Below are 23,709 nucleotides of genomic sequence, written 5' to 3' on the forward strand. Positions count from 1 at the left end.
GCATGCTTTGGGTAGCAGTACTTAGCTACAAAGCTTCCCAGCATAGGTGCTGCAGCTGCTAAAGATTTCAAACTACAAGATCAGTGACATTAATTTTCTTTCATATTATGTTGCATGAACCATTAATTAAAGTAGTGAATTAAATCTTGAAAGAAAGGTCCTGAACAGAATCCAGCTCAGATGTTGATGCCCTCCTGAAATCTGTGTAATACATTATCTCCAGGTTCTGGATCAAAGGTGTGGTGGTGTAGCAAGAATTATTTTTGCTGTGCTACATAGTAATGGTTGCTCATTTCATCTCCAAAGACTTGGATTTGCAGTATATGGGGTTTTAGCAATAACAAGCCTGCATGAATTTCATTGACATTCCTACACCCATTGATTTCACAATATGCCAATCTCAGCTGACACAAAGAATTGTCATTTAACAGGAAAACACAAAGAGTTCTTTCATAAACACTCCCTTTATCTTAAGTGTTTTAGATGGCTCTGAAAGGCCTCCAATACACCACAGGAACACAGGGTTGATGGCAAGAAAAGACACAAAGAACTTTTAAATAACTACCTATAAAAATTAAAAACAGCTTTAAAGAGAGTCATCATATTTATAATTGCCAATGAGAAAAGAGAATTATTGTTCAACAGATTTTTTTAGATCAAACATCATGGAATTTAGATTGTAAAAACATACTTAGACACTGGTAATATTTTCAAAGCCCAAAGGAGCTGTATGTCACTATAGATGAGAGAGTACAGCTTGGAGCAACAAATCAACACAACTTCATTTGAGAAAAGGAAAAAAGGTTTGACCAACTGAATTTGCAGAGTTGTGGTTTTTTTGTTTGCTTGGTTTGTTTGGGGGGCTTTTTGCCCCCGACCAATCTGGGAGAAAACATGTATCTTATTTCCCTCTGTGAGGTCAAGCATAATCCACCTTTTTAAAGCCTAAAGCAGAGAGGCCAGGAAATACTCTTTGCCTGTGTACTTAATAAAATTACACCCTTGACTAGGCTGGAAGAAAATACATCATGTATATTCATTGAAGGAGTAATCATTTGACCCCATGGACAAACCCTGCAGTGTACCACAAATTACTTCATTAATTAAAGTATCTTTCTCTTAAGGAGTGTGTCTCAATTTCAAAACCACATTAAAAATAAATTTCCCTGCCAAGGTTCCTAACAATGCTTTTGATCATTAAAATGAAATTATATTAAAAGTGGAATGTGCTCTTTACTTTGAAAGTACACATCATATTCTGCTTTCTTCTTGGAGGTTCCACAGAGGAAACAGATAAATTTCACCCAGTAACATCCATCTGATTTCTTTGCAGTACTACATGTGCTGTCATAATGTTTGCATGTCAAGTGTTGCTACAGAAGCTTATTTTATTTAAAACTGCATTTTTTGTAACATTTCTATTTCTTAAAATAATTATTGAATACTTCTGTTCTACTCTTAAGATCACATTTTGCCAACATGAAATTTTAGAATAGAACATTCTGTAGAAGTATACTGTTAAAGATCAGAATTGGAGCAGGGACAGGCCTGTCCAAGAAAACATCATTATCTTCACCAACATAATTCCTAGCTCAGGCATACTACTACCCATTTCAAAAGTACAAGTAGCTTATAAATATAATATGTAATGGTTGTGGAAAAATCAGTTAAAATGTTCTAACCAAATTATTTTCTACATCTAGTTTTGAATCAAAATTTATTTTGCCTTCATAGAGTTGGTTTGTTGTGCTAAACTGAAAACCTGAAACTGAAGCCATATACTTTACATCTGAAAACTGTAATATCCCTTAATTTTTTTTAATTCTCCTTTTTACTGGAAAACCATCAAGAAAATCTTTCCCATTCATTTTTGCCTACATTGCTGGGAGACAAAGGGGCAGAGCAGCTGCCTCTAACACAATACATTCAAAAGAAATTTTTTCAAACTTGGAACTACATAAAATCTCGTCCCAAGCCCCCAGTATGCTGCAGGTTGAAGTCAGAGGTGCATATACTAAAGCTGTGAGAACTGAGATGCTTAGAGTCTCCCAAGCTGCAAATAGTGAAAAATCATGTTGTCCCTGAGTGGCAGCATTCCCGTTTTGTGCAAAGAGAATGTATGTACTGCAAATAAATGAAAAGAATATTCTTGTTCCGATCAGAAAGCCTGAGATTCCAGCACCACATTATTTTTTTCTCAACTCTTTGTAAAAAAAAGGCAGGCCATTCATCTGTACTGATACTAGATTAAAATGATAATAATAAAGGCTTTATTTGATAAACAGCCATGAAATTTAGTGATAGGAAAACATTTATATTTCAAGTATTTCATTAGCTACATGTGAAAAGCAAGATTATCAGTCATGATTTTTTTAACTTTTATTTGCTACAAACAATCGCTGCTGAAAACAATTTGGAAGTTGACTTAGTGTTATGAACTACAAGGTGTGAAACCTACTTCTGAAAGCTCTTTGCAAAGTACGTGCTAAAACCTTGGTGTGCTGAAATGGCCAGTTGAAAAATCAAGAAGTGAGTCATTGCAGCTACAATTATGCATCATTGCATATCATACACTGCTTTTTGACTTGTTTACTACGATGGGATACACAGTTCCAGGTAATAAAGGCATTTATACATTTGGTCAATATTGGGGAAGGAATCAACAATTCTGAAATCAGATTCAGACACAGTTGTGGTGGCAGGTCACCCCAAACAAAAGCTGGAATACTTAAGGAAGGAAATGGCACAGTGTTGTCAGGTAAGTTAATACATTTAAAGACTATGTTAACTGTTCCCAAACCCCTATGTTTCTTACACTGTGATTTGACCTACAGTGTTTTAGAGACAGAAAGGTAGTAAGAGTCAAAACAAATACTCTTAGCAGAAAAATATGAAGAAAGCTTATTAGAGTTATTATGGTACCAAAATATGTAGTTCAGTTGCACTTCTGTTACTACTGAAACATTTTGAAAGACAAAGTGAATTTCTCCAGAATTCTTGATATAGAGAAAATCAGAAAAACAATTCATAGTGTTAAAAGTCAACCATAGAAAACAGTTCCACTTTTTTTTTATCAATTGCTTTGAAATTACTTTAAATTTTAATTATTTTAGATTCATTGATGTAATTTTCTTCAAGGACAGGTTTGCTTTTACTGTAATTGAAAAACAGAGAAAATTTCAAACTCAAAATGTTTTTTAAATAGACCTTTATTGTCTGTTAACCCAGTTCTAATTCAGAACTAGAAAACAGACACAAATATATATACATAGGGGCTTAAAATGATACATTTCTGTCATCTGTTTAATATGTTTTTATTTCTGGCATCTATTTAAAAAATAAATTTGATGTTCAATAGAATCCCCCTTGCAGCAGCACTTGCTATAGGTGAATGGTTTCTAAATTCTACCACACACTTTTGCACAATTTTCCTCTTTATTTTTTTATAATAGGTATTCCTGAAAGAAATTTGTAAACCATTGGTGAATGCGTTCAGAATCAGAATGTGGCCCTCCTATCCAACTGTCTCTCAGCTGCTTCAAGTCAATATATCTTTTTTAGTCATGAGACACCTTCAGAGTAATCCTCTGTGTTTTGGCCAACACAGCCGTCATCGTGTATCAAACCTTGGAGAAACTACAGTGCTACTTAAACCAGCAAAGGGAATTAAAACTCAAGTTCTTGACTAGTAAGTGATCCTTAAATTTTTTGTTGTTGTTGTTGTTTGTTTTCCCTTTCTAGGTTTAGAGTTTTATAAAATAGTCAAACTTGGAACCATGTAGAAAATGTAGGATATCCTTTTGATAACAATTGCAATGATAACCATATCTTACGTATGCTTAAATCCAATATTGATGAGCGACATTCATATTCCAAAGATTAGTCTTGAATACATATCTCTTAATATTTTCTCAGATCCCTATTTAAAGGACATTTCTACTAGGAGTTTCCAACACATACTAGCGGAAGATGGATGGAAAGTAAGAAATTTGCACCACTGAGAGATTTCACCTTTAACCTATCACATTTCCTACATGTGATTCTAACCTAACCACGCATTTTTGCATATCTTATATACCAGCTGACAGCAACTTCCCTCCTGCAAGAAACCCATAATAAGCTTTTCAACTTTACAAGAATATCCTTGGGGTACAAATGTGTCATTTTTTTAGTTTTCTTCCTTTCAGGCATGTTAGTGGTGCTCACTAACAGGACTTGATTTCTAACAAGAAATTTAATTTCCCATCTATTATTGGTGGACAGCCATGGAAAGCTGCTACACAGAAATATGTTTGCACTTAGTGCAACTATGTGTGCAAATGCATAGCTGCATGGAAAGGTAGACATTTTCTGCATTTCAAAGACAATATGAATGAAGAAGCCAAGAAATTACATTTTCTAGAAATTTTGCTCAACATATGTAAGCCAAGTGAACTATTTTGAATAATTCTATATGACAAAAAAAAAAAAAAAAGTGCCTTATCACACTATAAAAAACAGATTACCTCTCATTATTTCTCCTGTTTAGTTTTTACTATTCAGTCATTCTCACTAAAGTTTCCTTTCTTATTGCAATTGCTTTCAGTCTTCCAAATGTAAGGTGCAACTGTCCTTTGACTTCATGGGGCTACAGACTGCAATTTAAACCCCAAACTTTATTTAAGGGTGGGAGAAAAAACCAAAAAGACTGCGACGGCATGAAATAAAGAGAGAAATGGGAAGGAAAAAAGCAAAGAAAAACATGAACCCTCAGTTTTAAAAATAACATCCCTTTTTTCTCTCTCTTTTTAAAAAAACACTATCTACCTGATATTATCTTTCAAATAATATTGGGAAAAATATTCCATTAACCTAAAATGGAATAAATAATCCTGCCATTCTGCAATGATGAGGTTTTTCTTTCAGCTACATTTCTCTCACCATAAAGGTAGTATGGATCTGTCTATTGACTGATCCTTGCATTGCATACTAAGGCAAACAAATCCTGCCTGCACTGACGATTTATAGGCTTTTTCTGTTTACTACTTGGAGTAGCAGCCATCCCATAGCATTACTGCCAAAGGAAATGATGTCCCACTGTTATAATACCTGGTAACATAACTCCAGGATTTACGTCCAGTTGAGTGAGAGGACAAGGAAGGCGGTGTAGGACTTCAACTATTGTATCTACTGCCATCAGTCTCCAAATCATATAATAAATTTATGGTACATGATTGCAAGTTGTGAGAATTTATCACCCTTTTCATGCACTTTAAAGAGCCTGAATGAAATACAGTGGTGTGGATGCTGACAGTCCACTGACTTAAAGCACAACTCACCATATAGCCTACGGGGCTGCTGGCCTGCAAATAGGTGATGGGAAGGTAATATCAAGAAATGGTGACTTAGAAGTCTATCAACACAAACCGAGGTTTTATACTGCTAATAAAGTCTATCAAGAGAGCTACAGCATCCTCCTCCTCTGCAGTATGCCACACAGTGATGCATTTTTTTCAGGTAACTTCTTCCTGACACTACAGTGTCTTTCAATTAATTGATTATATGGATAAGGTTGTCTTGTGTCCAAACTGCTTCAACCTTTATAGCTCATCCTTCTCTTTCCTGAGAGAGCAGAAGTGGATGCATTAAACAGCTGCAAAAACTCAGGTACCAAAGCCACTGGTAAATCTATTACTGTATAAACTTCCCTTCACAAAGAATTACATACTGAATTACACACACTCATTTAAGACCTTGTTTTTCAGTACCCAGCAAGGACTCCAGCATTTTTAAAAAAAATAATATTTTTTTCTTTAATTAAGAATCATGCTTATTTTTATTTAATGAAGCTGGGCTATAATATAAAGAGAGCCAAAAGAGCTAACCATCATCGTTTTCACTGTTCTGTACATTGAAGTCTGAATACTTGAATTACTTGAAATGTCCAAGGCAGAGAGACCATAATGCTTTTATAACCTTTAATATTAGGCATTAATGCTGATCTGGCCATAAGACTAATTTTGGGGATATCATTGTGTGTAGCTCATTTTTGCAGGAAGAGCAGTGAGCAAACAAATCAGTTGTGCAGTAAAAAGCAGAAAGTCAAGGGGAATTTTCCGCTGGCGCTGAAGAAGAGGGTGGCTCATAAACAGGCCAGTAATTCTGACCTGTGCACCTCAGCTGATCTGGAGTCTTTTCAGCGTCTAACCTATTTCTGCTGAAAATCAAGAGCAATTGAACCCTGGAGTGAAGTGCGGAATCCTGCTTCCAGACACTCACATGCTCAGTTTGAGCGAACTACTAATTGCTACACATGAGATGATTTTAATTTGCTCAGAATATACTGGTTTAACAACACTTGCGTGGCTGGGCACCTGTTAATTACTGGATAATACTTTAACTAGTTACTCCCTTTAACTTCTTCCAAAAAACACAGGCAGATTAAACTGAACGTACATCTTTGTCTGCCATAATACAAGACATTATTAATAAATACATATCTTTTATTTTCATCGTGTGCATACAAAGTAACTAGAACATACCAAGATCCCTAGGTCCTACTAAAGGATCAGATAAGCATTTGTGGTTCTGTTTATCTTTCTGTAATATATACATGTCATATAGATATGTAATATATATGTATAAAAACAAATATACACACATACACACAATACTCACATTGATACACAACTATAAATATTATATATAGCTGTATTATATCTATCTCTCATAGATTTGAGAACAAATTCCTAGTGGGATATACAAAGCAGCTGTGCATAATTAGCCAGCTGGCTTCTGCTTGGAAATTAAAATATTGACATTACAGATGTTTCTACCTAGTTCAAATCCGTTACATTAACAGGCTAGATGACAAAAAGACTTCAAGGCAGCAAGTAAGTTTTTGCTGAAATGCACATGATTAATCCCAAGAAAAAATTGTTGAAAGTTTATCATCCATAATTTTTAAAGTACACACAAAACTACACATATTCATACACAGAATGATGAGTCATACTCAAAGCCCAGCATCCCAACTCCACCAGCAGAGACCTTGGGAAAAGGTATGTGAAAAAGGCTTGTTTTTCCAAAGATACACTTTTCTACATTCTTTTGCTTCCTTTAACTCAGAGGCGTCCTACGCCACAGTCTCTTTAAGTACCACTGTGCTGATTAACCAAGTCGCTTCTGAATCTTTCTCCCTGGATTTATCAAATTCCTTGAACCAATTTATACTTTTGTTTTCCATAAAAGCTTATAGCAGTAAGTTTCATAATTAAATGTGTAGCACTTGACATCTCAAACCTCTTCTAAAATCAAAGTATTGCTCCAAGAGACACTGCTCTGATTAAAAAAAACTCCGGTTCAAACATTTAATTTTGAGATAGTTTTGAGGTGGACTTATGGAGACATTTGAGCTTTGCAGTTCAGATCTATATATACTTCTGCTGATTTTTTTTTTAAAGTATGAATATTTAAATATGAAATAATGAGCTCACACATTACATACCTTTAGCAGCCAACAGGCAGAAACTGAAAATGAATTGATAGGTCTTCAAAAACAGATAAAGCATCATCCCTAAGAGGGGATGTAAAGAGCACTTCAGTTTTCAACAAAGCTTTTAGTCAGAGCTCTGGTTTATACGCAGGGTATAAAGCTGAACCTTATCTGTACAAGCTGATTTTTTGTTTGTTGCAAACAAAAAGAACAAATAATAATAATAAAAAAAGTTGAAATCATCTTTTGCTTAGCTTGAGAGAAAAAAAAAAAATTGATTATACCAGTATAGTAAGTACAATATGGGACAAATATATTCCTCAGGGTTAGCAGATCATGCCCACCCAATTGAGACCAAGACAGGATCTAGCAGGCAGGCTATTAAGGACTTAATTTATTATGTAGTGAGACTCCTATAATTAAAATTTACAGCAAAGTGCAATATTTTACTTTCTAGTATTAAAATGCATCAATATTCCCATATCATAAAAAGCATTTCTACAATGCATAAATGCAAGCTTCGATCATATGAAAATTAAATCTTTGTTTCTTATTTTCCTTGGTAAACCCAGTGGTAATATTAATTTTCGTAAAGCTGAATACCCCAAAGAGTTCATTATAATTCTCTTATTACAAGAACTGTCAAAAAGCATTTGTAAGTAGTCGGTTCTCCTTATACATTGTAAGCAGAAAACCATTTCTGTTACTGTCTCAAACTCGTTTTTTCATTGTTTTAAGACAATCATTAGCATCAGCAGTATTTCAGGCACGTGCCTTTACTTAAAAGTGCACTTTGAGACCCATCAAAATGTACATCTTTGCTTCGATTACAGTTTTCTGCCATTCTTATTCAAACAAACCATATTTTATTCTCATTATGGTCATGAACTCTATCTACACTCAAATTGTTTTTCAAGTATTTGCCCCAGACTACTTTGCTTAGGAAGCGTTTTGCTTGGTGAAATAGTTTTACACAATGGTTGCATCCCACTAAACCAATTGCAAATTTTCTGCATAGAACTCTCAAAAGCTTTGTGAAGCTTCCCATCATACTTTCAGTAAAATTCAGCACAGTAAGAATCATCAGCACAATAAACATATGCAACCCACATCCAACTTCAGACCTAGACCATAAATTGATGATTAGTGCTTGCTCTAACAGGGTGATGTTGACACTATCTGGGTTTTCATGCTATTTAGGATTTGATATCCTGAACTACCCCTCCAATTTAATCTTCCAGAAAGTGTATTCTTATTTTTAAAACATGTGCAATGCATTAAAAAAACCTGCCACTAAAAAATGCATGTATATGCAGAACGCAGTAACTTCTGTGACAAAAAAAGCATGAAATATCATCTCACCACTGATGCTGGAAAAATCAGAAGACACTGTGAAATTTCAGATGTTACTTTTACCTACATAACAAGAAACTATATCCCTTACTATTATCTTCTAATGACTCTTTGTGAAATTTCTTTTTTTAATTTTAATATTTTGGTTAAAAGAAAACACTTAAAAGCACCTTTGCATTTCCCTCCATGTTGCTGGATTTCTAGGTCAAAAGGAAGAAGTAGGCCTAAACACTTCACCAAATTCAATGCAATTTTATTAATTTTACAGGTTTTGTAGCCTTCTTACTCCATAACCCAGCAAGGATTACACAGAACAAAAAAAAAACACACTCCAGAAAATACTGTCGTAGTATTGGAAACCTACCAAAGATGACAGCAGATGCATATCAAAGAACGATGCCTTGTATATCTCCGCAACTTTGTTAGGCCTGCCTACCCATATTTACCTATCCTGGTATCTTTTGATTTTCATCTATCATATTCAATCTCATTTATATTCATTCATGTACAAATCTTCTTCTTGTTAGGTTAAGTATAAAACAAATACCAACCAACCAACACTTTGACAGGTTGTTCTTGATAAGAAGCTGCCATCTTTAGAACCAGTTTTCATTTATCTGAACCATATCAATGCACTATTATTACACAATGCAGAGCTATCAATAATACTTAGTGCTTCAGACCCTTCCTCATGCTTTATCCGTTTTTGCAAATTATTATTTTATGATACTGAACAACCCTTTAGGCTACCCACCTTAATTCCTTCTGCTTCCTCTCTAAATGTCTTCAAATGTCCCTTTATTTCTAGCAATAATTTATAGACCTCTGTCAGTACTGATCTGGGGCTCCTCGACCAGAATACAAAGGCATTCAGGCTATTGTACATCATGGAAAACAAGTTATTTTTTTTTAATGTAATTCTCAAACAATTTTCCCAACCTCTGCAGTTTTTACCCCACTGCGCTTGTAGCATATTGTTACAAGCCACATAATGTCAAATGTGTTTAAAATAATTTCTGTTAAATGCCTCCAGCAAGTGAAAGGAGATGGCTGCCAAGTTCATTTAACCAGCCTTCATTTTCCAACCTTTAAAAAGAGTGAGATGTCCAAATGTTTCTGTCTGCCTATGTAATCTATAAGATTACAGCCACTATCATTAATGTACTGAGGCAAGTCTGCAGCAGGACACAGATCCTAAACCCTAGAGTTGGCAGCTGGATAGATCAGAGATCTGTAAGAAATAAAATGAGTCATAGCTTAGAAAATAAAAATGTAAGAAATCAGCAGTACAGTTAACGCAAAACCCATTACAGTTAGTAGAAAAACTGCCATAGGTGTTACTGCATCAGACCCAAATTTTTTTACTAGTTATGAGGCTGACTTCAGTCTCATACAAAAATTATAGACTTTAAAAAAAAGTACAAACTATTTCTCTGTTGGTTTCTGGGGTGGTTTTGGGTTTTTTTCGTGGGTTTTTGTTTGTTTGTTTTTGGGGGTTTTTGTTTTTTTGTTTTTTAAAATAAATAGCCTCCAAATTTGCAGTTTATCCAGGAAAAGATACCCTAATAGAAATCTGAAAACATCTGTGGTCACTTTAAGTATACATTTGAGTTTACTTTTGTTACAATTTGACTCCAGGCTATTTCCAGGAACAGGATAATTTTCCATGTTACCTGTTAACTAACTATATAATTAAATTTCTTCTGAAAAGACATATCAGGCAAGAAATACATTACTATACCACCTACTACTCACATATTTTAATAGTTAATTATAACCTATGGCAAGCCCTAGCTTGAAATTCAGATTAATATTAATTCATGTAATAGACATACAATTTTATATTTTTAGTAATTACACCCAGGTATTTGCTTCTGTAGTAAAGTCACGACACACAAATCGTAGATGTCCAAATAACCTGCGGTGCTTACTGTGAGTTCAAAAAATCACACATGCAACAAAAGAAGGTGCATGGCCTTAGTAACACAGAAAATGTATTTAACACCATCAAAACACATCCTCACTGGGACTACACAGAAAAAGATCCTTTAATTATTCATAGACAGATTAAATCAATACAAGAATTACACACTATCTCCATTTTCTTTTGGGTTTTTCCACTTGTACCTATCTCCAATGGCACAGAAAGGAGGGTCCCTAAAACAAGCTTGGCATAATATTTCACAGTAATTTCTGTGTCTTTCCCTAATTAAGAAACTAAACCTTCAAATCATTAAGGAAAAAAGCCATTTTGAAAAACAATAAAAAGTTGGATCATGTGTCTTACAGCAACATCAAGGAACTCCAATATAAACATTAACTTGAATATTAAAATTAAGATTTATAGAAATAAATTTGTGATCCTCACTCTCTCCCAAGATTTATTTATTAGTAAATCACTGATATTTCTGATGAAAAATAGACAACATATAAGTTCAGCTTTAGAGCAATAAATAAGTGGAAAGTCACTAGAAAACTCTATTTGGTTTGTGACTACTAAAATTATGGTCCCACAGGAAAACACACAGGAACCTGGCAATGAATAATTTAAAGCAAGATAATAATATCATCCAAATCCCTTAACAAGGCCTCAAAATCCTTCAGGCAAGTTTCATAGTCCAGTACACCTATAACTTTCTCAACATAATTATGCATCTCTCATCATTGAATTATTGAAATCCATGGGCATTTACACTTTAACCCAGCGATCACGAAGACAGATCCAAGATCTGTCTTATAAGAACATTGTTTATTTTTCAGCAGAAGACTTTTTCAGTGAACGGATTTGATTTAGAGCTTGAAGAAAAAGGTGGCTGTGACAGGAAATAAGGTTATGCATATAATGTGGAGCCTTTCTTTTGGAACTTCAAAAAAGAAATACAATACAATTTTAATCTAAAAGAAGAAATCAGGAATCATACATGCAAACACACACACATAAGACTTCTATCAAGCTGTGCAGTGCAACTATTGATTGGGATCAGCAAGACAGCAGAACCTGATGAATATTTTTAGGATATATGTCATAAAATTGGAAGAACTATGGAAAACAGAAGTAAACAACATGAAAACTTGGTTGGCTGGGTGCCATCTGCACAGAGAACTATGACAGATTCTAGCTAAATCTGATTCTACAGGCTCACTTTTGCACAAAATAATTTTGCAAGTATTGGTGTTCTTGACACCAGCAAAATGAGGTTATAAAGTTTAATGTGATGAATACCTGGGGAAAGAGGGAGAGGATAAGAAAAAGATGAAGTTGAGAAAAACTATTCAGACTTTGACTAACAGGTAGACAACCAAAATTCCAAGTGTTATGTGGATAAATACCAAAGTGCAGCAAGAAAAGAAAAGGGATAAAAACAATTACAGAATTCACTGGAAGTTGGACTGAGAAACCTATCTACTGAATCAGAAGGATAAACTTCAGTATAAGGAGTGAAAGAAAGGAAAAGCAAGGATAGTTTATAGATGAACAAAAATAGGGAACCACCAGTTAAAAATTAAAAGTCCTTGGCAGAGAAAAGAAACTTGGTATATAGTTTGAGTAAAGAGGGAACACTGAGCAGATTACAGGTAAATATTTCCCTATAACCTTGAATTAACAAAGCCAAACCTTAGACCAAATATTGTTTGGGAGGGGCACATGGTACATAAGAGGTGAAAACTTCTGCTTTGATGGAAAGAGATGAGGCCACTGAAAGACTTGGAGGAACTCACAACTCGTACCCAGAGCTTGTATACTATGAGCAGGATTAAAGCTTAAAAACTGCAGAGTATGAGCTGTTTGGGATCGCTTTCTTTTGCTGAAATACTGGATGTAGGGGCTGTGAATTGACTAGAACTACATCATCCTACTTAGTGGTCTAGAAATGCGTATCTAAATGGGCATGACAAGATGCTGTAGTTTAAATCAAAACATTGGTCCCTTGATCCAATTAGATAGTCACACATACTATTGACTGTGCAAAGACATCTCTGACATTTGTTAGCAATATATTCTCAGTTAGTTATGAAACTTTTGTTACAACACAGAGGGAATGGAAGTGGGACAGTATATGGAAGTTTCTTTTGAAATTTGAATAAGTGATCAATACCTGAAATAAAGAACGTACAAGAGACCTACAAGAGAAAAAGTGTTCTACTTGCAACCGTAGTTCACAAGGATGAAGCACATTTCTTGTCTGAAGGAAAAGGTGGTCAATTGGTTCATTACAGGCTTGTCCCAACTAAGTTAAAAGAACATTTACCTGAAAGCTCTTTCTAATCTGATGAAGGAGCAGCTCATAATGCATTTCATACCTGCAGCATTTCAAACAATGGCAACTATACATAAAAATGCAAAACTCACTACAAAGGTTACAAGATTCCTAGAAACTACATAAATAATAAAATAAGGACAAAGAAGAACTTCTAGTCTTATCAATATGTAATACGAGGAAGTGAAAGGTAATGTCTATCCTTGTTCAGAGTAAACAAAGCACATGTCACCACATTAAGCTTCAATGAATATTAAATATTCATAAAAATATAACATACTTGATCCCAGCGTTCATTTCAAAGTATTCCAGTACGTCTATACAGCCAAAACCTTATGTCTATACTCACAGCTTTGACTGTATAAGGAGGATAAGACCTTGTGTTCAATGAAAGACATGCAAATATATAACCCAAAACTCTGATCTCAATTAAATCACTGTCACTCTGCTGATATTAATAGGAACGTCTACTGTTTTAGATTTCTTTCACCAAGATCCAGGTTAACTTCATAACATAATCTGATCAGACAATTACTGCTTACGAATGCAGTGGAGATACCTCTTAAGCGGAATGCAACAGCTACTTAATAGCTCACAACAAAATTGCACAACAGCTAAGGACAGCAGTTGAAGAAAACTAATTCAACCTTCACCTGTAGAAAGAGTTTAGCTACAATGGTTGTACCTAAACTGAAATTTGGAACAATATCTTATTCTTATGGAATTTCATCATCAGACAAAACCAGCAGTGAATTTAATCAGAAAATTTTCACTGCTAACTTTAATACTCTAAGTGTGTTTTTATTTTGTTGCAACTGTTGTATCAGCGTTTACACAAGATACATTGTTCACTATTTCAATCTGCCTTACAACATAAACATATTCATAATGCACTTACCATTTATTCCTATTATTTACCTAGCCTCATGCTATATAAACAGATAAAAAGGACCCTTCCAGCAGCTAATCTTACAGAGAAAAAGGTGGAATTCCAACTCTGAACTGAAATTGTACATGTAATTTGGTCTGAATCTTAACCATATCCAAGGCAATATCTTTGTTGATTCCAGATATAAATATAAAAATGTAAACCCAGATCAAAGTTTTCATTCCAAACTATGTGTTTTGGATTGGTTTTTTTGTTGTTGTTGTTGTTTGTTTGTTTTTGTTTTTTTTTTTTTCTTTTTTACTGCACAGAGTTGACTGTTTTTCTAAAATCATTACCTGTTTTCCTGAAGCGCTACTCCCACCTTTTTATGCAGAGGAAGGAGCCACGAACTCAGCAAGAAAAGTTGTACAGTATGATAATAATGCATTTATCAACATAGAATTTGTTCAGGCATTATTTTTAGATGTATTATTGACATGGACTTACCTGTAGGGGATCCCTCCATGACATGACCAACATAGGGTCCTTCTTTGAACATCGGCCTGTTATCATTTTGATCAATAACAGAAATATCTAGGCGGACTGGACCATCAATGGTTTTCCCACTTAAATCTGTGACCTCAACTTCAAGCTGTGTGAACAAAAGGAGAGGAGTAAATTCATTAGTTCACTATCACTGTGAGCAAAGAGTAAGAAAAAAAAAAATTAATAGCTGAGATCATTGCTGCTGTAACCAGACCCTGCCAAGGATACTGCTAGAAGCCCATTCTTTTGGACCAGGCTCACAGTACATTTGCAATCTAAGCAAAACAAAGACAGCTGTATGTTTAAATCAGGATACCCCTTTGGCAGCTTGAAATGCCATATTCCCTAAAGAGTGAAATTACTTAAGTATAAGAAAAAAGAATCCCTTTAATTTGATAGTAATCATGTGAAGATTTAGTTAAATTTTTCTTTACTTTTTCCATACACATTTAGAGTAGACACATATAGAACTATCACAGTACAATTGATACGTTTCCTAATGCCCAACTGAAAGAAGCAATAATGCATTGGACATATTAAAAAAAGAAATTCTCAATGATGATGACATGAAGTATTATGTTAGGCAATGTTGACAGTTTTCCAGCTTTTCTAATAGGTTGTAGAAGGGCAGAACATATGCAGTCTTATATAAGCTGGTATATACACTCACAGTGCAATGTACAAAAGCATCTATTGAACTTAAAGCTGACATATGCAGCTGAAGATTTGTTTGGACTTCCTTGATTTCAAACAACCAGGTGTATTTCAAACAACCGTGCCTCCACTTGCAATGGAAAGTCACAATGAGTTACCAAAACTTATTCAGTCATTAGGGCAAACTATGCCAAAACTACTAAGACAACAGAAAAGATCAATTTAGATTGCACCTGCATGCTGTACCTGCAATTCTCTCCTCTCACCAAGACATCAGTAAAATACAGCAATAAACATATTAGAGACACAGTGATCATTTTCACCTACCCTATTCGTCCCCGGACTCAATCTTTATTGGAGCTAAGCCAGCCAGAAAATGAACCTGAGCAGAGATGTTAATATCACTCTCTTCCAGTGTTTCCCTGAGAAAGTGGTAGCAGCAGGGGCTGGAAATCTCTGAGCATTTTGTTTATTCTGCTAATTTATTCCTCATTGCCATGTCTTATACCTGTAAGTTATTTATAAGTTAGTGATAAATCCTACTGGGGAAGAATTAGGTCAGAATGCTAATTCCTTATTAAAATGGATGGCTTATTATCACATGTCTCTGTATTTTGTTAGGTTTATAAATACATTCCACTGTTATAACTCAATGTGCTGGGTGTGAGTAGGAGTATTTGTTATGAGTAAACTATCTACTCACGTACACTATTTGTAAATAGTGTCACAGTCCATTTTAACATCTGCTCACAGCTTACCCTCACTTCTTTAGCGATTGTTCTTGCAAGCCTTATTTTTTAGTGGATATATAGCTTAACAGCATAAAAGCAAACAAATACTCTGATGTGAAGAAAGATGATTCATGGGGCATTGGCACAGCTGAAACTTTATGGGAAACATGCTCCTTCAATTTCCAGGGCTTGTTTAACTCTGCACTCTAAAGTCAACGTAGGATTACAGATGATGTGATGGGAACTACAGAAAAATGCAGTCTTATTACTAAACTACATTAAAGCTCAATACAGTTTTAGATACAGTTGGAAACTGCTGACAAAAAGAATCGTAGAATAGTTCGAGTTGGGAGGGACATTTAAAGGTCATTTAGTGCAGCCCCCTTCCATGGGCAGGGACATCTTCAACTAGATCAGGTTGCTCAGAGCCCCGTCCAACCTGACCTTGAATGTTTCCAGGGATGGGGCACCTACCACCTCTCTGGGTGACCTGTGCCCATGTTTTACCACCCTGACCATAAAAAAATTCTTCCTTCCAACGGGTCTAAATCTACCTTCTTTTAGTTTAAAACCATTACCCCTTGTCTTATTGTAACAGACCCTGCTAAAAAGTTTGTCCCTATCTTTCTTATGAGCCCCTTTTAAGTACTGAAATGCCGCAAAAAGGTGCACCTAGAGCCTTCTCTTCTGCAGGCTGAACAACCCCAACTCTACAAAACTTTCTTAAGAGCAGAGGGTTCCATCCCTCTGATAATTTTTCTGGCCTCCTTTGGACCTGCTCCAACAGGTCCATGCCCTTCCTGTGCTAAGGGCTCCAGAGCTGGATGCTTTATCTTAGTAAATGTTGACTCATCAGAACTATGTTAATTGCTTTGGGGAATGGAAGAATAGCAATATTTCTCTGTGAAATTCCAGCAAATTCATTTTCAAATTCAAGATGATTTGCTCTTAATCTATCTCTCAATATTAAGTGACTATACTGCTCACTGGAAAGAACAAAGGCTTTGCTAAATTAAAAAAAACTACTTCAGCTGCTTTATCAAATTTTAAGTCGTCTACAACAAAGGCTGATCTAATGCTAGGGTGGGTTTTTTTTTTTTCCCAAGACTTGCACAGATTAAGGAAGAGAACAGGAGATACTTACTAATGACTGAAATATATTTTCTTTATCATTGCCAAGTCCACTGTGCCCGAGACCAGCTGGCCAAAAAAGCTGGCATGATAGGTCCACAGGAACAGTTACACAATATCTGCTTTATTTTGCTAAGATGACAGACGGCTTTATTAGTCTTTGTACAATAATTTCCAGGCTCATCCTAAGCATCGTGAGTTAATTCACCAGCTCCTTTTAAACAGTCTTCTACAATGTTTTTAAAATAAAAGCCTGTAGCACTGAAATTATGACCATCTATATTTATATGAGTAGTTTGTGAAAGAAGCTGCCGTATATCTTATCTTGCCCCAATGACACAAAAACAACCAACCCCCTGAAATCCATAAAGCCTCACCACCCACAAACCCCAAAAACACCACAAAGAAGTAACAAAACAGCAACTGAAGTATATTGTTAATTCAAAAAACTCAACACATACAAGAGAAAGAAGCATTCAAGTAAAGACAATGTTGGCACAAAAAACAAATTACTTTGAACAGGCTGTAAATAAAACCAGGTGGGAAATTAGATTGTGCCTAACTATCAGAAGAGTGAGATTTCAGTCTTTCAATAAAGAGGAAAGGCAGGAAAGCCTATCTAGTTTTCATGTAAAACTTGACTGATGTATGAAAGATACTTCAACCATTCTTTTGACAGCAAAAGATTGCAATTGAACATTCATAAAGTATCTAAGTTCCTACCTGATTATAACAACATATCCCTAAGGAAAAGCAGTAAGCATAAAGACAGACTTGGACAAATTGACAAAAAAAAATAAAAATCTGCAGAGCTCTATAGCTATTTATTATGTGAAAACTGGATAACCTGAAACATTGAAAGCATAATCAATCTTAAAAGTTATGGAATTATATCCATTATGATGAAGTTATGTTCATCATAATCTAACAAAATGTATTTTCTGGAACACTTGAGGCTAAATCCCAATTTCATTTTTGACAAAAGTATACACATGAAAACTACAAAGGATAATCAAGGGTTTATAAGAACTGTTACACTTCACAACACAAGTCTCCATGATAGGATATAAAGCAGACTTTGGCTATTGCTTCTAATGCAGCGGAGAAACACTGATAAAATTAAGCACATCAATAACACAGGGAAAAGCAATATAAAACTGAAAACTGAAAGCAGTAATAGTTTTTTAACCTCTTTGTCTAGACAAATTCTTACTCAATATTCTCCCTTTTCAAAAGGGACTTCTTGACTTCCCATGCAATTTCCCTCACCTTATGCGATGTGAGGATCTTTCTCATCACTCCAAATATGATGTTATTACCAGAAGTTTAGTAAGCATAGTCACAGCTGCACAAACCATTTTAAGCACTCTGCTTTATTTTATATAGTCTTAATTCCCTTCCACTCCTCAGTCAGCAACAGCATTTACTGGAAAAGATAACCAGTGTCATTCTTACCATTACTTAAAGTAATTTCAAAGGTTTTTCTTCACAGAACAGTTGTTTTCATTCATTTATTGCTTTTGGTGAAATGATTCTGGATAGCCACCTTCCTTCTCTGCATATAAATGTCTATTTTTATTTGCAGCCAGCCAGCCAGCCAATAGTGCACACAAAATTACATTATAAATTTAAAGGTTTTCATAAGTAAATCTGGAATATTTTTTAGTACTTAATTATCTTTGAAGTCTAATACAGGTTCTTTAGTCATTAACTGCCTTCTAGTTTTAATTTCCAATTTGTTGCTGATAAGCATGTTTCTTACAGAATTCTTCCACTTGATTAATGGGTAGTTTTTCTACATCTTCCTTGTACCCAACCTCACCCTGAAAAAAAACCACCTAAGAACAACAAACCAACCAAAAACCACCAGCGGTTCCTGTGTGTAAAACCAGCAGCTTTGCAGAAGCACAAGGTCCCTATGGTCAGGAGCACGCAGGTGCATTGGGTGTCCAACTGGGTGTCCATACCTGGATGTTGGCAGTGTGGGCTGCAGGGCTTCTGTGAGGCAAGGTCAGGGCTGCTCGGGGATGGGGACAGCCAGCTCCAGCCACTTCCATGGCAGCCCCACCTCAGGAGACAGCCTGGTCCCCCAGCCACACTGGTGGCACCTCTGGGAAACCACGTGTAAGAAAGGGCAAAACGCTGCATGGGTGTTTTGACTTCATCTTGACCCATGAGCTTTTCATCCCATTGCTCTAACCCCCCCATGGCAGGAAAAGCAGGTGAGTAAAACCGACTGAGAGAGAAGAAATGGGCATCATCCCGGACCCGGGCTACACTCAAGTACCTGAAAGGAGCGCTGCACCATTACAGAAGGATGCTGTACCTCTACCTGCCCCTATCTGTTATGCCAATGTATCCACAGGTATCACTGCTGGCTTTATTTATTCCTAGCTTGATGAGTTTTATTATTGAGAATATTTTAGGTTTATTTATTATCAATTTTTAAGTGTGGATCGACAGTAAAGATAGGCGACAGAGTTACAGATGTTTCATGTAGGCAATTTCCTGGTAAGAAAAAAAAAAATAATTTGGCTATTTCTGGGTCATAAAAAGAAGAAATCCTCTTTATAGTGAAAGGTTTTAATAAAAATCTGATGCAATTACATAAAACAACTCAGAGAAGACGATAATTCAGACACACAGAAATTAATTACAATTAAATTTTCCTGTTTTAAGAATATGAATAAAACATTAGCTAATTTTTCTATGGCACAAGGAGACATGGAAGGAGAACATATAAAACCAAAATACACTGTTTTAATAGGTATGCATAATTCTGTCTCAAACTACTTGATGACAGGATATCGATAATCTCAGGAAGGTTGTACAGATGATGGCAAAAAATGGCATCATTAGCCACAACGGGAGAATTTAGCCTTGCATTCAGAGTTAGAGCCTAGGTGGGAAGGGATTAATTAGCCATTCTAAGTACTACTGTGAACATCTTACAGAGGCCTTATCTTGCTAATGCATCCACTTAAAAAAATAGATTATGATTCCTTAAAAAAATATACAATTTATTACTCTAATTTTATTGGCTTCTTATCTAGCAATAGTTACGTAAGCACTACCTTGGTATCACTGTATTTGTCTGTACATTCTATACTTATGAAGACTAGAGGTTGCTTTTATTGTAAGATAGGTGCCTGTCTTTATTAGACATGTTTGATCTCTAACATGTTTTGCAGAAATAAAAATGATTGGAAGAAAATGTAGAGCATTAGAGAGTTTCCTGAATGCAGACTTTCTCTTACCCAGAGCTGCAAAACATTTTACCTACTATGCAACTGCTATAGGTCTTCTGATTCATTCTTCCCCTAACAAGGATCCACGCAATGTCTGAAAAGCTGTTAGATTTAGAAACGCAAAGGTTGTTTTCAGTTCCTATTAAGTCTTTGTAACCATCAGCTTATTACGAGGAAGTCCTAGCTTCAAGTGTTCCTAAACAGTATCCTATTTCTTTTCTTGGATATTTGCAAAATATAATCTTACTTTTTAATCAAGCTTCAAATGCTAGTTGTCTCATAACTGCCTTCATAAAGAAATAATTTGAAAAGTGATGCAGCAGCATATACTTTGTAATGACTCGTCAAACTGTAACTGTTCTGCAGTTCTGAATCATGTGAAAGACCAAAGAGTTTTAGCAAAGATGTCACTAAAATAAAGGTCTGCACTGACTTGTCTTACAGTCCTAGAATTACCCTGCAGTTATTTCACAGTTGCTATTTCCTTAGCACACCTACCTCTTTTAACTGTGTGCATTAATTAAACAAATTATTTTTAAAAATACAAGACTTCTGTCTCCCAAAATGATGTATTCTTCATTAGGTAAGAGTCACTTAATCTTCTTTGACCACATCAGATGCAAGGCTTTGTAGATACATTAATAGAAGTTTTGTGAAAAAGAAAAGGAATTTAATATTATAAAGAAAGATCTTTTCTCACTAGTTTTGAAGGGAGTGGTCTGAGTATTGTTAAACTACCTAAGTAGACTGAAAGGTCAATGTCAATGTCATAATATCATGGTTTGTGAAACGTAACATATTGAATTCTTCCCAGAAAGTACCAAAGAATAAATATTTAACTGGTATACTTTATATAACTTAACTTTTTAAAATTTCCTTGAACTTAAACCTAATTAAGAAAAAAAAGAACCACCAAAAACACCCCCCAAAACCACCCCAGTGACAGTATGAATGTGTATTTACTTACGGTACTAGACTTGGGAAAAAGGGGATTTAACTTAGGTACTAAAACTGGTACAGAACTCCTCTGAGGAAGTAAGAGCAAAACAAACTGGAGTCACTGGTCTAATGTTTGATAACAAGACATACATCAACAGAAGAGCAAGATCACACATGTCTAATGAAATTAATTGTGCTGTAATTTATGTTTGAAGCGAAATGTCATTGGACAACAAAAGTGCCTTTTTTTTGGGGGGGTGGGTGGGGTGGGTGGGGAATGGGAGGGAGTCAAGGATTTGGGAGATAAGCCATTAAGAGTGAAGTGATAGATAATGTGAGGAAAGAGAAAATTATGAAGAATACCAAAAACCTTTCTTAGACGGTCTTGTGTAAGCAGAGTGAAATTCTGGAATACTCTACAGAACCGACCTGACTGTTGTCCCATGGTCTAGCAGGAGGCTGTCTGGTAGAATACTGGTGGCAGGACCTGTCTGTGCCCACCTAGTGCAATTCTGACTGGTCCCTGCAACTGCATCCTTCCCAGCCCGAGCTGCCACGAGATCATTCCTAAATAAAACTGTCAAGTTTAACAGCTCTTTTCTTTTTGAGAGAAAGAAGGGACAGAGGAGGAGAAACAGAAGTACAAATTGCATTTTCATAGTTCATAAACTTTTTACTAATAAGGATCTTTACCTTTCCAAAGCTAAAGCTGCATCTGAACCTGTCACCAAAGGGGTTTATATGTGGCATTCCCGTTACTTCAAAAGTTTTTCTTTAAACAAAACCAGCCGAAGTCAAGAAATTTGCCTCAATTAAATAGTAACTTTCTGTATATTTTCCATATTAATTTTTGTGCAGTAAATATTTCTGTTGTGACTCTCTACTGTTTTACCCTTCCCTTGACGTGTGAAGTGCAAGAACATTGTCTTTGCCAGTTTACATTCAGTAAAGGCCAATCTCCAAAAGCACATTGCACCCTCACCTCCTGTTGGCTTGAGATAACGTCAGAAGTTGCCCAATCTCTCAGGAAAACCTGGCACTGGCAATCCAGAAAAGCCAGAACACCTTGGAGGAAGGAACTCTCTCACTGTGAGTTTGAAAACAAATCTTGAATGATTAAACTAGTGTTCTTTATCCCATATTGACAGTACTACAGTCCGTCTTCTAGCATCAGCACACTTCTTGATTTGCAGTTCACTTTATAGAATATGCCTAGAAGATGCCATCAGTGAGATACAATCATTGCCAAAAAATGAAGCTGAAATACTATAAATTTAATATTTTTCATTTTAATATATTAAATTCCTCCATTGCACTAAACTAAGCAATTATGAATTCACTATCTAATTGAATGTGTATACTGTAAAGCTATTAGTGTCACAGTAAATGTATTTTCTTCCACAGCTGTGTGTCTCTGATTCACAATATTCCTAAAAAGGCATAGTTTTCTCGTAGAGCTTCAGTTCTGAAAATTTCTCTCTGCTGTGTGAGTATAAAATGGTCCCTTTTCTGTGAAAAAGATCACAGAGCAGGAAAACAGAAAAAAAATATAAAGAATTATGGAATCAACCTCAGAAAAAACAATACAGAATATACATATTCATAGAAAGCTTATACCAACATGAACTCTGCCTTTTCTGCAGGAAACACCTAATCTAATTTAAAAAATATTTTGAAGTTTTCAGCTCACTGAAAAATAAAATAAAGAAATAAATAAATCGTCACTTTGTAGAAGCTTTCTTGTGTGTCAACAGAAAAAATAAACCAAAAAATGGGTAACAATCTCATATTTTTCACCACTTATTCCTGAGGATAGTTTTAAAATATTAAAAGCAAAGCTGGTTTTCAAGTAGTAAATAGTATTTTCAGTCATTCATGTTAGTTTGGAGCAGACAAGATTTAGTCTTGTGAGTTCTTGTGACTAATTTTAAGATTTCATATTTTTGAGATTTAAATATTTGTAAGAAGTAATTCTTTGCACATGTCCGATTCCTTCTGATGCTCACAGAATGTTTAGTTTTATACATAAGATCAAACACTAGCAATTCTTCAAGGCCTCAGTCCATCTTATGCCTCAGATCCACCTGTCAAAATCCAGTCCCTCCAATAAATCTCATTGCCTGGAGACACTGCACTCTGATCAGTCAGGTTGCACAAGAGAAATTGGGTTTAACTGGTTAATTACGCAAAAGTCACAGTGAACAAAAGAATTGGCAGCAGATAATGGAAGACACTGGCATTATCACAGAACTCTTCTGCTGCGCAGGGAACCTCAGCCACACTGCACGCAGCAGGGCACGTTGGGGGCGGGAGCTGGTAGCTGCTCCAAGGTCCTGCCATCCTGGCAAACCTTCCCCATGGGCTCTGGGCACACGTGCAAACGCTGCTGCACCTGGGAACTATTGAAATGCAAGCGACATAAGAACTTCCGAAAAGGGTCAACATTACCATCTCCATTTTAGAGGTGGACATAAAGGAAATATGAGGCACTCAGGCTGATCGTAAC

The 23,709-nt window shown here is 35.6% G+C and overlaps 1 protein-coding gene across 2 annotated transcripts in view; it reads right to left on the minus strand.

Annotated features, from left to right (window-relative positions):
- CDH13 (cadherin 13) overlaps window positions 1-23,709 on the minus strand; it is a 504,987-nt gene that overhangs the window by 196,696 nt on the left and 284,582 nt on the right. For both annotated transcript variants that reach the window (XM_040614995.1, XM_040614994.1), the window contains exon 6: window positions 14,462-14,606. In XM_040614995.1, coding sequence (XP_040470929.1) covers window positions 14,462-14,606 — 145 coding nt within the window. The remainder of the gene's footprint in view (window positions 1-14,461; window positions 14,607-23,709) is intronic.

This window comes from Falco naumanni, chromosome 15, assembly GCF_017639655.2.
Source record: "Falco naumanni isolate bFalNau1 chromosome 15, bFalNau1.pat, whole genome shotgun sequence".
In the NCBI taxonomy this organism is placed as follows: domain Eukaryota; kingdom Metazoa; phylum Chordata; class Aves; order Falconiformes; family Falconidae; genus Falco; species Falco naumanni.